General features: G+C 40.1%; 1 protein-coding gene across 1 annotated transcript in view; it reads right to left on the reverse strand.

Moving 5' to 3' along the window:
- ADGRV1 (adhesion G protein-coupled receptor V1) overlaps positions 1 to 15737 on the reverse strand; it is a 277476-nt gene that overhangs the window by 31246 nt on the left and 230493 nt on the right. Inside the window, exon 86 of the mRNA XM_014936880.1 lies at positions 9386 to 9507. Within this exon, the coding sequence (XP_014792366.1) occupies positions 9386 to 9507 (122 nt within the window). The remainder of the gene's footprint in view (positions 1 to 9385; positions 9508 to 15737) is intronic.

Here is a 15737-nt window from a genome sequence, read left to right on the forward strand (position 1 = left end):
ATTCACCCCCATGGATCTGGGCATTACAGCTTCTCTAAGTGGTCTTCAGCCTGTTACTCTCCTGCTGTTTGCTGCCTTTCTCCTTCTCAAACCCTGCCAGTACGTCCAGCAGGCTTTGCCTGTGAACCCAGTGGGGGATAAAGAAAAAAAAAAAGGATTAAGTACTTTAGCCAATTATAAAGAAACTCATTCTTTTCAAGCCACACTCTCAACTTCTGAATTGACCATCAGTTAATGGTCTTAAAATAATAGTACAGAATTTAGAAGCAAAATAAAGATTGACTGTACATTATGATTATACTGAGATACTTATTTTAGCCGAATTATTGGAAAAATGCTATTTATGGTGACACAAAGAGATTGGCAGCAATGTAAAATGAAAAGGTGGGTGATTTGCTACAGGGCCAAGATGGTTGCTATTTTATTCTCCACAATGAGAAAACTTGACTTTTATTGACAGAGCTGGAAGAAGATCCCAAGTCCTTTTCAGTGGATATACTTCCACTGACTTCAGCAGTACATATTATATTTCTTATTTGTCATCAGGTACTACCTAACTCTTGCTGTTACTAACACCTTCCTAAGGGAATGGCTAAAACTGCTTTGTCATCTTCTACTTCAAATCATTAAGAAAGCATTTAGAGGTTTTTCCTGAGATATTTTTAATGTAAGTTTTTCAAGAACTGCCGAAGTAGCTTCATAAATGCTGGAAGACCTTAACTTAAGACATTTGTTTTACAAAATGCATTGAATTCATTTTTTTCTGTTGCAAATAGGCAACTGTTTGAAATAGTCTCGAAATGTTCTTGATTGACAATTGGTTGAAATCAAAGCCCACTTCAGTACATTCTTTTGCTCTGTAATTTCTGCATTTTTATTATGCATTATTCTGTACTTTCATCATCATAAACACAGCTCTAGACGCAAGCTACTCTTTTCTGACATCAGTTTCTCCGATACAATTAGGAGATATTTAGTTCCAACCTAACAATGCTTCCTTTGTTTACCTGACATTGAACACTTTTTTGTTTGTTTTGTCTTCAGCTATAGAGTGACGTTGGGTCCATTACGTAAGCACTTGAATAGGTAAGGGGAATATTTCATAAGTCGTTACAGTAATCATGTATTAGGCTATGTGCTAACTAGGAACACAGAGAATTCTTTAAGAAGGAAGTCATATACATACAGGAAGGGATATAAAATCGAATACTGCATTGTCTTGATTCACTAAATAATCATCACTCGAATGGCTTTGTAAGTTTGCACAGCTGGTATATTGCATATCAATGCTATTCCCCCAATCAGGATTACATCCCAGAAATTTAGCTGATGATGTCAAAAACGGCAGGTCTCAACAAGTGACAAGCTTTCTTTATTTGCTTTATATTAATAAATTAATATTTATTATTAATTGCACATACTGAACAAACTTACAGAGGCTTTGACTTTAACAAAAGTAATTTCTTTTTCTACTCGTTTGTTGTTAAACAAGTGAACTGTATGGAGTACACTATTTTCTGTCCTTCCAGGCATAGTATGTCTGGAAGAGAATTCAAGTCCCTAGAAACAGCGTAGGAAATTATTGCACAGAGGGTGAAATGCAGTGCCTGCTTTGGATATTGGATGTTTGGATTTTATTTTGTTTCAGGGCTAGTGTATGAACTCTTTGAGTTCTGTTTAATTGAGCTTGGTTATGCACTCAGCTGATGGAAGAGGGTTTGGTATAGCTTATACTATTTCTACTTGAACAAACTTTATTTATTTTTTTTATTTATTTACAGAATTGTAGTGGTTGGAAGGGACCTCAGAGATCATCGCGTCCAACCACAAAAAAAAAAAACAAAAAAACAAACAAACAAAAAGAACCCACCCCCAATCAAACAACCCCAGCTCCCACCACCTAAACATACAACAGCCTCCAACCAAAAAACCATCACCCCCCCACACAGCACCCCACCACAAACCAGTAATCTTGGGCACTAGAGCATGCCCTGAAGAACCATGTCTACACGTTTCTTAAATACCTCCAGGGATGGTGACTCCAACACCTCCCTGGGCAGCCCATTCCAATGCTGGATAACCCTTTCAGTAAAGAAATGTTTCCTAATATCCAACCTGAACTTCCCCTGGCGCAACTTGAAGCCGTTACCCCTTGTCCTATCATCTGTAACTTTATGTGCTTTTCTTGGTAATCTCCTTGTTGTCCCCCTTATCCACCCAATACTACGATGACTTCATTGTCTTTTGTTGGGTTTATCTGCAGTGTAGAATCACTTTTTGCAAAACAGTTAGGCAGCCTTTTGCAGCCTGCCACATTTACTCACATCTCATGTCTTTCTAGTACTTGATTTTGTTTGTTTTTGTGTGGTTTAGATCCTCAGAACTGCTGTTTGGGATCATCTAGTCCATCTCTGACTCATCTGGAGGAGACGCTTTAGGAAGATGCCATAAGAAACAGGAAGTGAACCTATTTATAGCAGTGGCCTTCTCAGTGTCCCCTGACTATGTCCCACAGTTAAATAGGACGTTCTAGGAAAAAACATATCTGTCATTTGCAACTGGTGCTGGCATGAGCTTTATAAACCATATACTTTTGTTTATTTTCTTTACTGCACAAAAATAATGCACTTAGAAAACTGTGTATCTTTGCTCTCCTCTTGCTTTCTCAGTATGCTGTATCCTTCTACTTTGACTTTGCTTCTAAAACAGTGTCATATTGAATTCTCTTGCCACATTTCTTTTCTGTTGTTCTATAAACAGGGTATTCCTCAACATAATGTGCTTTTTTTGTTGTTGTTGCCACCATATCTACTAGTTTTCTTTGATATTGTTTCTCCTTTTCAACTTGAGCTAGCCCGTGGTCCCATTCTGGTTTGCTTCTGCTATCTTTAATTAATGGGGTTTGGTGAATGATGTGTGCTTCAGCCAATGCAAGGTTTGGGCATAGAATCATGGGGTAGCATTGCTCGGGTTGGATGGGACCTTTCAGATCATTGAGTCCAACCATCAACCTAAAACTGACAAAAACCACCACTAACTCATGTCCCCCAACACCATGTCTGCCCATCTTTTAAATACTTCCAGGGATGGTGACTCCATCACTTTCCTGGGCAGCCTCTTCCAATGCTTAATAACCCTTCCAGTGTAAAATTTTTTCCTAATATCCAACCTAAACCTCCCCTGGTGCAATATGAAGCTGTTTCCTCTTTGCTATCACCTCTTCCTTGGGAGAAGAGACTGACTCCCATCTTTCTGCAGCTGCTCACTCATTTCCTCAATGTCCATATTTCTTCTTAAAGGTACTGTGGGCTTTTCAAACATTTGTCCCTGAGCTCCTGACTTTTGTCTTTCTGTAATCCACTACAAATAAGCTGACTTACAAAAATCATCACATTTGGGAAATCAGCCATTTTGGTCAGTTTGCAAAACCACCAGTCAACTTCCAAACTTTTCCTGTATTTCATAGGAAGATGTATTTTACATGTAACACTATTGGTCATTATGTGGGCATGAGTCATCCTGGTGTGTTCAAACACAGAACAGGCAGCTTTACCCTTGTCAAAACAACTGCACGAGATTGTTTTTGAAAACTGTGTTTAGTAATGCGGTACCTCCCAGTTTTGATTGAGCTTCTTCTGATTTAGAGTTGCTGAAAAATGGAATTTTTACACTATTGACAGGTAAAAACTGAGTATTTCATAAGGGCAAGGTTTTGATTCAAAATTGCTTATTAAAATAGTTAATTAATGAACTGCTGGGGCTAGGATGTGGCGGGGCCTAGCACAGGAAACCACGACAGGGGTAACTCAAGGGTAGCTCAGGGGTATCAAATACCTTGTAGTTTGTGCTACAGAGACGTGCTGAATTATAAGACAGAGGGTTAGGGGGTACAGGCCAATTTGCTGGAAATACAGCCAAAGAATAACCAGGGCTCTAACTGAGAAAGCTGAAGTCTGAAGCCACATCCCATCCCCTCCGCAAACAACGGGAGGAGATCCACCCACCGCCCTGAACTTTGGATCCATCGAACGGCAAACACGCCGCCGATGACATTAGCTGTACAAACCAGAGACACCCCCACTAAATCGCATGAAAAACACCTCCACCACCTATTCCAGCAGGGCGCCTGCAAAAACGGCTTGTGAAGTCCTCACCTTCAGAGAGGAGCACACAAGACAGCAGCTTATTCCTTCATTCCTCACCCCAGCAAATCTTGTGAATAAATCCGCAAAGGCAGTAATTTATTTTTTTAAATAAAAAAAATTAAAAAAATTAAAAAATTTAAAGATTTTTTAATTAAAATAAAAGCTCCTCTGGCTTTTACAAACAAGGAGCCGAGGCCCTTAGCTTGAGAACATGGAGTATGTTTGTGCTGCCAAGGGGCTCAAAACATCAGAGAACCCTAATGCCCTTCTTGTCCCTTTCCTTTCACGCTTTTCTAAATTTATTTTCCCACTTTTTAAGTCAGTGATCATCTCCCCCCCCCCAGCCCCCATGCAGCACTTTGCCTGTTTATTCGTGACATTGCAGGGGAAGGTCCAGCTTTCCTCTCCACGCACCAGAATAGCTCGTACTATAAACTCTGTGGCTCTGGTGGGAACCGTTTCCCTCAGGAAGCCCTCGGAAACAATTTGTCCTTAGTGGATGATTTTTTCTATCAAGTGCATTTCCTAGGAAATGTATGTCAAGGGGGTTAAAGAGCTAAATTGGATAACATGCAGCCTCCTTCCAATCTCCTGAGCTGAATCCGCTTGGAGACCCAGCATGTTTTAATGGGTCACGTTCTGCTTCGTTACAGGGTCCGTAGCTCCTGAGGAGGTCCCTGTTTCTCATAAACTATTGCACGTTCTCCTTCCTGTTGGGGAAAAGCTCCTAATGAAGGCTGAATTGCTTTCCAGCTGAAACGGGGCTCACTGGATAACAGAAATGCCCACCAATAAACGGTAACAAACCCTTTCATTGCAGAAAAACGGCCTCGTCTTAACAAGCATCCTGGCCTGTATCAGGAACAGCGTGGGGAGTAGGGCCCGAGAGGTGATTGTCCCCCTGTACTCGGGACTGGTGAGGCCTCACCTTGAGTACTGTGTCCAGTTTTGGGCCCCCTACCATAAAAAAGACATGGAGGTGCTGGAGCGGGTCCAGAGAAGGGCGACAAAGATGGTGAGGGGTCTGGAGAATAAGTCTTATGAGGAGAGGCTGAGGGAACTGGGGCTATTCAGCTTGGAGAAGAGGAGGCTGAGGGGAGACCTTATTGCTCTCTACAACTCCCTGAAAGGAGGGTGTAGAGAGGTGGGGGTCGGTCTCTTCTCTCAAGTCACAGGCAACAGGACAAGAGGAAATGGCCTCAAATTGCGCCAGGGGAGGTTCAGGCTGGATATTAGGAAAAATTTTTTCACTGAAAGGGTTCTCAGGCATTGGAATGGGCTGCCCAGGGAGGTGGTTGAGGCCCCATCCCTGGAGGTGTTCAAAAGAGGGGTTGATGTAGTGCTGGGAGGTCTGGTTTAGTGATGATGCTCCTTGTTTGTTGTGTGGGTGTCTATTTTTGTCAGTGAGGTTGACGGTTGGACAAGATGATCTTTAAGGTCCCTTCCAACCTAGAAGATTCTGTGATTCTGTGATCATTATAAATTCTTAGAGCTGATAGAGACGTTAAGGCATGGGAACGAGGTGCCAACGGCGTGCACTCAAAGACAGCTAGCTCCTCTCCAAATTGTTATCAGAACCTATTACCCACTGTTAAATCCCATTTTCCTCTCCCATTCCCAAACAGCTGGGCTGAGATTAAAGCTTCACGGGACATTGGGTGAATCTGGCTCTGCAGAACTCGGTGGCCAGAAGGAGTGTGTGTCCCCCCAAAAAACCAGCTCCTCATTAGTGGGAGTGTGGTCAGCAAGAAGCTTTATAAAGCTCTACCTGCTTACAGCACAACCTTCATTTATTCACTGCTCAGTATCTGGAATACACAATTTTTTTCTACCCAAACAGTTTGCATACTGGTATCTTCTCTAATTAAGGCAATTTGGTGTATCTGCTTATTTGATGAAAAGCGTGGATTAAGGAAATTTACAGGCTATTCACCTTGTTCCTTCCTTGTTTTTCATTTCGTGCTGCATGTCTGGTCACCTGATTCACGCGCCAGTTTTGCTGTTTCCTGATTACATGAATGGTAACTTTAAAACAGGAGAACAATATACTTGGGGCAGTTATTTAAAATGTGGGGGTGCTCCAGGAAATGTTTTTTAAACTTGTTTTATTGTAGACATTTACAAAGCACCAAAGCACCTATTAAAACAAACAAACAAATGTAAAAACCATAGTGCTGCGAAAGAGCTACTCCATTTTTTATATTGTTCTCAGGGTATCCAAGACTAAAAAGGTATCTTAAATACACGGTAATGTTATACTTTAAAAATTAATTTCCAATATCTAGTAATAGAAGGTAGTGGATACTTTCCTTCTACATTTTATGTCCGCAAATTCCCGCAAAGGATTAAAATTATTTTTAAAATGTGAAGTTCTTGAGCTCTTCATAACTGGAAGGAAAATTTTTTACTTAATACTGTTTGAGTTAGAGCTACAGACCTGCACATTTTAATTTAAAATATTAATCAGGAAGAGATTATACATTTGAAAGTTTTGTATCTCCTTTTAAGAAAGGAAAACTTATTTAATGTTTGAGCCTTTACAGATTCTTTAGGGCTAGGAGTAACAAAAGTAACAGATTTCTCCTTTTGATGTCGAAGATAAATATGGACATAACTTTCTATAGAGTTGAAGTATCTCCTGCAGGCCAGTGGACATCTACAGTTATTCCTCAGATATTATGATCTATCATTAGGGCAAGAAGCCACATGAATTGATCAAAAAAAAAACAACAACAAAACAGACAGTATCTATTGGTGAAGGAGATGCTCGTGTTGGTAGACAGTTAAAGGAAGAATTAGGGAAGTCTGGGATCACCTTGAGTTTGAAACTTGGGCTGTGCTCCATGCATGGGGATTGCACACCAACGACAACCACATAAGGCGAGCCAGCCAGCAGAGGGTGAAGCTTCTGTTACCTGTTTTCCTAATTTTCCATTTCCTAGCTCCTCTGAAGGATTTCAAACAAAGATTCTGAAAATATATATGTTTCCCAGCTGTCTAATGGAGGGTGGAGATGCAACAGGGGATGTGTCTCTGGAAGACTAGAAACATACCTGCAGGTAGAGGTTATTGGACCTCAGTGCATGACCTGCTGCAGAAGAGCAGAACTCTTGATGGTCAAAGTTATTTATGTCAGGTCCTTGAGTACCAAAACAATAAATACAGAACTACTAGTTCCTTCTGTTACACAAAATCATGGTAGAAATACATCTCACATTATAATACACCAAAAAAAGGTTCCAGCAGAAGCACACAGGAGTTGTATTTTTCCTATGCAGGTCTTATTGGCATTTAACTACTCTATGGACAAGCAACGCTGGTAAGAGACCAGTCAGCAACCAAAGATCAATCAAAGAAAAAAAATTACTTCTGAAGTTCAAAGATTTTTAGAGTGCATGAATGGAAACAAAACTACATAAAAAGGATTAAATATAACCAACTGAAAAATTTCATATAGATTGAGAAATGCAAATATTTCTGGTGTCATCTCACTTTTAGCTGGATTTTAACAAAATCCTAACTTTGCAGTCATGCAGTGGTACACCTCTAATAGCAGTCATAACTTAAACATTATTCTAGGCACGCTTTTAGATCTGTGTTTTCCATATCACCTCCCATCATACTACTGCAATAAATCCCCTACAGACCTGGTGGGCTTCATATTTTACATGACTGGCTTTCAACACATTGTTTTACTTCATCCTATTGCATGAATCGATGTCTTGAAAATGGCAAAATTAATTAAAATAACAAAGACTCTATGGCTTTTGAACTTTACTTTTTGAATAAAATGAAATTTCAAGTTATATAAAGCAGACTAATATAAAGTGTCTTCTGGCAATTACACAGAAGGGTCAACATTCTGGCCAAGAATGATAATTCTCCCTTCTTTAAATATGCATTGGCAATAAAGTAATTTCATTTTAAAGCAAATACCCATGTGTATTACAGTGCTCTGGGACTGTTTCACCTCTGTCATAAAATCTCAGTTATAATGAATTGCCCTTTTCAGGAATTTGTATCTGAGAGAGATTTATGTAACACAAAGCAAGTTCGGATTCTAGTAGTAACTCTTTGAAGAGACAAAGTAAGGAAGGATTTATATAATATATACATCTACATACACACATCATCACACTTCCATGCTTTATGTCGATGCATTGAGTTTCACTACAAAGCTGCAGTGATTATGGCTGTGGTGCTAAAACTCCCGTGGGGGTTCAACTTTTCAGGGGGAGAGGAAAGGGAGGGAGTGTGGTACCAACCCTGCAGAGACTTGGCAGTCCCACTGCAAGAAAACAATTTTATATCTGTGCTGTAGACAATTACTAGAGCAAATCTATTCACCTAACTTCACAGAAAAAAACCCCACCCATATTTAGGCAATGTGAGGCAATATTTACAGAACAGTTAAATGACAATATGTACTGAATAATCAAATGTATTAGAAGGAGAATAAGCTACTTTTTTTTTTTTTTTTTTTCCCTCAACTTAAAAAAGAGAATTTATGCCTGGGATGTGGGTTTTGAAAATATTAGATTGCTGCCTAAGGCAACTCCCACATTTTGAACTGAAATCTAAAATAAATCTGTTTTGTGAAAATACACCTTTTAAATTAATTTTTATTTAATGGGGGATAAAGATTTTTAATGTTGGAAAATAATACATGGTGTCACAGGTATTTCTGTTACAAAAATGGCTGAGGAATTTGCACACCATAGATTAGAATGCATATTTTTTTAATTCCTCTTAATCTCACTGTTTTCAGACATTAGAGGTATTTTCCCATGTGTGATATACTAACCTCTATTTGATGGCATTGAATGCAGTATAATGTATGCAATATATTGAGTCCAGTGGAAGCGCTTGCACATGTAAAATTTTGCAAAGGGCTATTTGCATTTTTTGTAACTAATAATCAACATCTAGTCTATATTTGCCTTTTTTCAATGAAAAAGACCTTTGCTTTACAAATATGTACGCTGCATGAGAAAAACTAAGCCTCAACCCTCACCTCTCATAACGGAAAAAACTTTAATATTAGGGTTATATAATTTTAAAATCTATGTGGTTCATTTTTTTTTTTTTCATTAGAGTTAAAAGATACAGAAAAATTGAAATAGTGTTTTTGCAGCGGCTGAGGGTATTTCAGTTTTAGTGGTATACTTATCTCAATAGCACATTACATATAGAAGCAAGCAATTTTATTTTGGACGGAAGGAAAAGGCGCTGGCTCTTACCTGCAGGCTGTTGAAGATGATGAAGAAGACCAACATCCAGAGGTGCCGGTAAGCCATGTGCAGCCCTCCCCACAGCCAGGTGACAGAAATTAGGGCAAAGAGATACAAGACCAAGGGGATCTCTGAAAAACACAAACACAGCCTTTCAGCTGATGCACCCTGGGTTAAAAAAAAAAAAAAAAAAGACCAAAACAACACTTTTTTGCCATCTGTGGCCAACCTTGGAGTTCGTTCTCCAACAATGGGCAGCCCTTCTCCTGCCCCAGCTCGGGGGTGGTCCCATGGCTCTTGGGACCCCACTCTGGGGAGAGGAGACCAGCAGAAGGGCAGGGCCATCTGTGGGGTTGGGGGATGGAAGGGCTGGGGGGCCACAGCTCAGCTCAACAAACAAGAGCACACAGAGGGTCAGGAAATGCACTGAACTTTGGGGAAAGCACGGGAGAGCCCTTGGCAGGCTCTGGAAATTTTGGGAGGAAACAGATTTTTCAAGAATTGAGGGGAAAGGGGAAAAAGAAGCAAAGCTGTATCAGTAGAAAGCACTGCCACGGCTCTGGCAATGTACAGAATTATATAGAAATTATACAAATAGCTTATTCTCTGATTTATTTTTACTTTTACTGCAAGCCAAACATGAGAAGGCTTCTGACCCTATAAAACTTTAAGTGACAACCCCTACTCCATCAAGAAGCTCCCCTCTGCCCCAACATGGACTTGGTGGACTCCATCCACCTTCAAAAATACGTGCAGAATCCGTCCTTAAGCGCACATACACCCAGTGGCATTTTATATTCCCTACTGTATTTACGGTGTGAAAGATTTAAGGAAGGCTGGAAGGAAGAGGTCTGCATGGACAAAGTTTGCAGAAAAGGACAGCAGAAGTTGGCTTTCGCCCCCCACACGCTCCTGTTGCCACCCCCTCCTCGTGTTGACCATATCCATGGCAGACATCAAAGTCCATGTTTGCCCAGATCTGCACACTTTGGGGTCAGAGGTGCTCGCCCAGGCATTGCTCCTCTCCGTGTTACTCATGAGACATCAGCCAGGACATAGTTTTGACAGGCACTGTTCTAGAAACAGCAGTTTGGGAGCACTTTAGGCATTTCCCTTAATATTATACAAATAGTAAGTGACTTCTGAATGAAGGCAACAGCCAAAGTCAGGACTACCTTCCAGAGAGGCAAGCAGTAGTTCCTTCACGGTTACAAGAATTGGTTTGGCAAAAATGCACATTTTTATAAACAAGGAATGGCTTGAAGATAAGCATAATGTGAGCTGGTATTATATTCCTAAAATTTTCCCTTTTAAAGCCTAGTACTGCTCAGGGTGCCAACCTCAGCCTGGGCTGTTCTGCAACCACTGTTTGGTAGTGTGACATAACATTTATGAAAGATACATACTTTCTTAGTCAATTATAATGAGATAGGGTGTTACATGTGAAAATTAGCATTATGTTGGGGGAGTTGAAACTTGGGACTGGAGCCAACAAACCCAAAGTATTAAAATGAACTTACTTAGGAGAAGTTAAAGCAATGTTTTTTCTGCGGGGAAAAAAAACAAAAAACAAAACGAAACAAAAAGACAACAAACAAAACACCCCTATTTTTACTGAAAAATAATAAAGGCCATTGCAGCATTAAGAAAATCAGATTCCCTAAGCCAAGGTGTCTGAAAGCTCAGCTCAACCACCATTAAGTTGCTCCCGTTCTGCCACTTATGTCTGGGGATGTGATATAAACCCTCTCCAGCCTGGCAATTTATAAAGTGCTATTTTGGTGCATGCGGGGTTGGTGGCTTGCTCTCAGTGGATGGGAGGATGCAGAACTGTGAGCCCTGGGCAGGCAAGGACCTCCAGCTGAACATGAGGAGGCATCATGGATGGGTACTGGTGCCTTAGAATGGTGTTCAATTCATGTATTTTACATCACAGGAGACCTAAAGGATATGTACATGGTCAGTACAGAATGGTTTAGGTTGGAAGGGCCCTGAAAGATCATATAGTTCCAATTCCCCTGCCCATGGGCAAGCATACCCCCAACGAGAACACAGAACATGGGACTTGTGGTAGAACCATTCCTTGTGAAGACAAAGCTGAAAGCCAGGCTGGATAACCTTGGTTGTCTCAAATGACAACCAATGCCCATTAAGCACCTGAATCACTTCTCCCATGGGGAGGGAAAAAATATAAAATATATATCATATCATATAATTTATTATATTATTCATATTTATATAAGTATAAAATTTATTTCAGAGGTCTAAAGCTTCCCAATGATCCTTGATCGATAACATAACACTAATAATACATGTGGGTTTTTCAGAGAAGCATCAGGGGAAAAGAATTAAGGCTAGGTATCCCTGTTATTTAGAATCACAGAATTGTTTAGGTTGGAAACACAGAATCTTCATGGTTGGAAGGGACCTCTGAGATCATCAAGTCCAACCACACACATACAAAAAACAACCCAACAATCTTGGGCACTAGAGCATGCCTTGAAGTGCCATCTACACATTTCTTAAATACCTCCAGGGATGGTGACGCCACCACCTCCCTGGGCAGGCTGTTCCAGGGCCTGACCACCCTCTCAGGAAAGTCATTCTTCCCAATATCTAATCTAAACCTCCCCTGTCCCAACGTCAGACCATTTTCTCTGCTCCTGTCATGATTCCCTTGGGAGAAGAGGCCAACCCCCACCTCTCTCCAGCCTCCTTTCAGGGAGTTGTAGAGGGCAATGAGGTCTCCCCTCAGCCTCCTCTTCTCCAAACTAAACATGCCCAGTTCCCTCAGCCTCTCCTCATAGGACTTGTTCTCCAGACCCCTCCCCGGCTTGGTGGCTCTCCTCTGGACATGCTCCAGCAGCTCAATGTCCTTCTAGTCATGAGGGGCCCTTCTTGTAGTGAGGACCTTAAAGATCATTTGTCTGGGATTAACTCGATTTTATTAGATGAATAGAATGGCAAGGCCACAGATTTTTCATGCCAAACTAGTACTAGTATCCCTGGCACTAGTATCCCTGGCACACAGAGCACCCATCCCAAAGTCCCTTAGGCACGATGGAGAAATTCCTTGTGCCTTTGACAGATATTAAAACAATCTTTTCTACAACAGCTACTAATATACCTGGCCAACATCACAATGCTTTTACAACAATTAAAAATGCAAAGCCCTCAAATGTACCAGGTAGTACAATAAGAAGTAGAGCATTAAGTATTTCTCTTTATCCTTATTGCATGCACTAAAGAATCCAAACACTTACCAGAAGTGTACTTAACAATGTTCACCAAAAAAAAAAAAAAAAGCAGCAAAGAACTGGCAACCTCAAAGTTTTTGAAGTTATAATTATGAAATTTACCAAAAAAAAAAAAATCAGAAAACATGTCATGTAAATGTAATTCTAAAGGTAAATTTAGTAATTACCTGTAGAACAACACATTAATTTATTTGTGCACAGATATTACTGGAATGATATCATCCTTTTGTTTAAATCTCAAAATCATGCAATAAACTATAGCTGCTTATGAAATGCCACTAATATAAAATGGACTGGCAAGTAATGATCACTAATGCATACAATTCTAAATGCTGTACACAGATCAAAGTGAACAATGAAGAGAATTATCTTGGGAATCTGAATAACAATCTGGCTTTTGTATTACTTTGCAGCATGGTTCAGTTCAGGTCGGGGGCAGGGGAGGGAAGAAAGCAAATTGTGGAAGGGCAAACTGCAGGCAGTAGAACATGCACCATGAATTAACACCATGATTTCTGGTTTTAGTGGATAAACATCACCTAAGGAAAAATACCACAATATTAATCATAACCTAGCACCTCTAGATTGTTGAAACCATGGATCACTGAAATAGATGTGCGCATAAAGCTGAAGGAAATGGAGAAATATGACAGCTAGATCATATACTTTTGATGTACAAGGGTCTGAATTTATTATCTTCAAGTATATGTGAGGGGGAAATCTCATAAATTCAGTGCCATCTCACCAGCACGAAATTACCACAGGTAAAAGCAGAATCAAGCTCACTTAAGCTACCAAGACCTCTATGGAGCGTGACTTGAGTAATTCTGATAAAACTTTATGTAGTGAATGCTACTCAGTACAAACGTCAGTTTATATACGCATTATAACAATAAAGATGGTCCAAAGTGATCTGCTTTTTGTCACGTGCTGAATGTTTGTACAGTTTATGATTCTGCTTTTATCTTTGTCAGTAACGATTGCTTCATTATCAGCATTGTAAAGGGTTAATACAGAGTTGAAGCCTGGGAAGTATTTAGTTTCAGCTGTTTGAATTCTTTTCACCCATTTTGATAGGCAATTTGTTGCCTTTAATCAAACAAAAGGCCAATTACTAGAACAAACATATCAGGAAATCACAGAATCACCATGGTTGGAAGGAACCTAAATCAGCAACAAGGTCTTTTAAGTTTGGAAAAACAGCACTGCTTAAAGCAAAAGGATGCCAACAAATAGGTTTGAAATGAACAAAAATCGACAGTCTAGTTATCTGCGGTTTCTTTCATATAGAAAGAAAACCAACAACCCCCTCCCAAACAAACTCAAAGGGAATTCCTGGACAGGTGAACCTTCACTGACAAGAACTTTACTCTCAATCCAAGTGCAAGCAGTCACCTTTAGACTACTTGAGGAATCCTTAGCAGACAGAAGATTGAGGTAGGGAAGACATTGCCAAGGAGCTCTTTGGGGCATTATATACTTAAATCATGATGGTCCACATGTTTTTACACCATTACCATGGCTTTTTCGAGTGCGAGGCACGATGAAAGATTTTATCTAAGCAACAGTCAGTCCACTCACTTCTTATGTATGTATGTATGTATGCATATATCACCATCCCAACTGTTTATGCCTCCACCTGTAATATCTCCCCTTTTCCTTAATGACAGTCTTAAGAAATACTGGCAGAGTTGACCACTCATTAAAGATAAATTCAGCTTATGCAGCTCTAGTTGCCATTTCTTAGTTTGCAAATTTGCCATAGTCCAGCTTGGTATTTGACCAAGTGAAATTACATACATTTAATTTACCAAACAACTGAATGTGCCTACTGTTTCTCAGCTCTTCCCCATTGCTGAAAAAAAGATTGTTTTTCTCATTAACTTATCTATGTGGGGTTTTTTCTGCAATACTTACTGTTCTGAGGGTTGAAGTACATTGTAATCAGCTTTTATGGGTGGTAAAACTGTAGTTTTACTACAGTAGGGGAGTTCTTAGAGTAAACACAAGATTTTGTCCAGTCATTTACATAAAAAACAATGGTGGTGAGAATTTGAAAACTAAGATGCAAATTCATGAGAGATTTGGATTAGATTACAAAACTCACAAACCAGGAAAAGTATTAAATTGCTGGAAAAATGTATTTACCTCAATGGGAACCTGAAAAGCTGTACTGGGTATGAACAAAAGTTTATCTGGCCTTGCCTCTAAAGGTCAAAAAAAAGCTGGCCAGATGTGATATTTCTCCCAGCAAATTCTCCCATTTGCAACTCAGGAGTTCCTGAATCCAACACAGTTTCTTTCTATTTAATAATGTTCGGGGGACTTCTGTTTCGAAACCTCAATTTGAACGAATTGCGATGAACTTTGATAATTCAGAAGGAACTCCCAGGAAGGAATGCTGCAGGAATAGCACAAGATTCAGGTCATAAAATGCTTAGCTGAAACAGCCGTCAGCCTTGTGTTTGTCATTTGGTTTCCTTACAGCAGAAGCAAGAACAAGAAAGGGAAGCAAACAAAAAAAACCACCCCAGAACATTTCCTAACAGCCACGCTTTCACCTACAGTGGTTTTAAATCTGTAATAAAGTAAACCCACGGAGTTTTATAGTTCTGAAACAAACCTCTAAATAAGGACTATGACAACAGTTTTAAGTTTCATCCTCTCCTGTGCTACAAGACATCTGTATGGACCAGCACAGAGAAATATGCTGCTGCTGAGGCTCACCTATCTACCGCTTTTACCTAAGCAGGTGGCAGCAGTTTACTGAGGTCCACAAAGAATTTACCACCTTCAGAACTGTGGTCCTGTCATGCTCTGCACGACATCTTCAGAAACGAGAACTGCAATGTTTGTCACATCTACGTGAGTGGAAAAATGGGAAGAAATGCGAAATTTTACAACACAGGATAAGACTACCTAAAATTTATTCATAGATGATTCAAGGATTGGAGCATCTCCCTTATGAGGAGAGACTGAGAGAGCTGGGACTCTTTAGTCTGGAGAAGAGAAGGCTGAGGGGAGACCTTATCAACGCCTACAAGTATCTCAAGGGAGGGTTGAAGGAGGAGGGAGCCAGACTCTTTTCAGTGGTTCCCAGTGAG

This window comes from Calidris pugnax, unplaced genomic scaffold, assembly GCF_001431845.1.
Source record: "Calidris pugnax isolate Ruff unplaced genomic scaffold, ASM143184v1 scaffold40, whole genome shotgun sequence".
In the NCBI taxonomy this organism is placed as follows: Eukaryota; Metazoa; Chordata; class Aves; order Charadriiformes; family Scolopacidae; genus Calidris; species Calidris pugnax.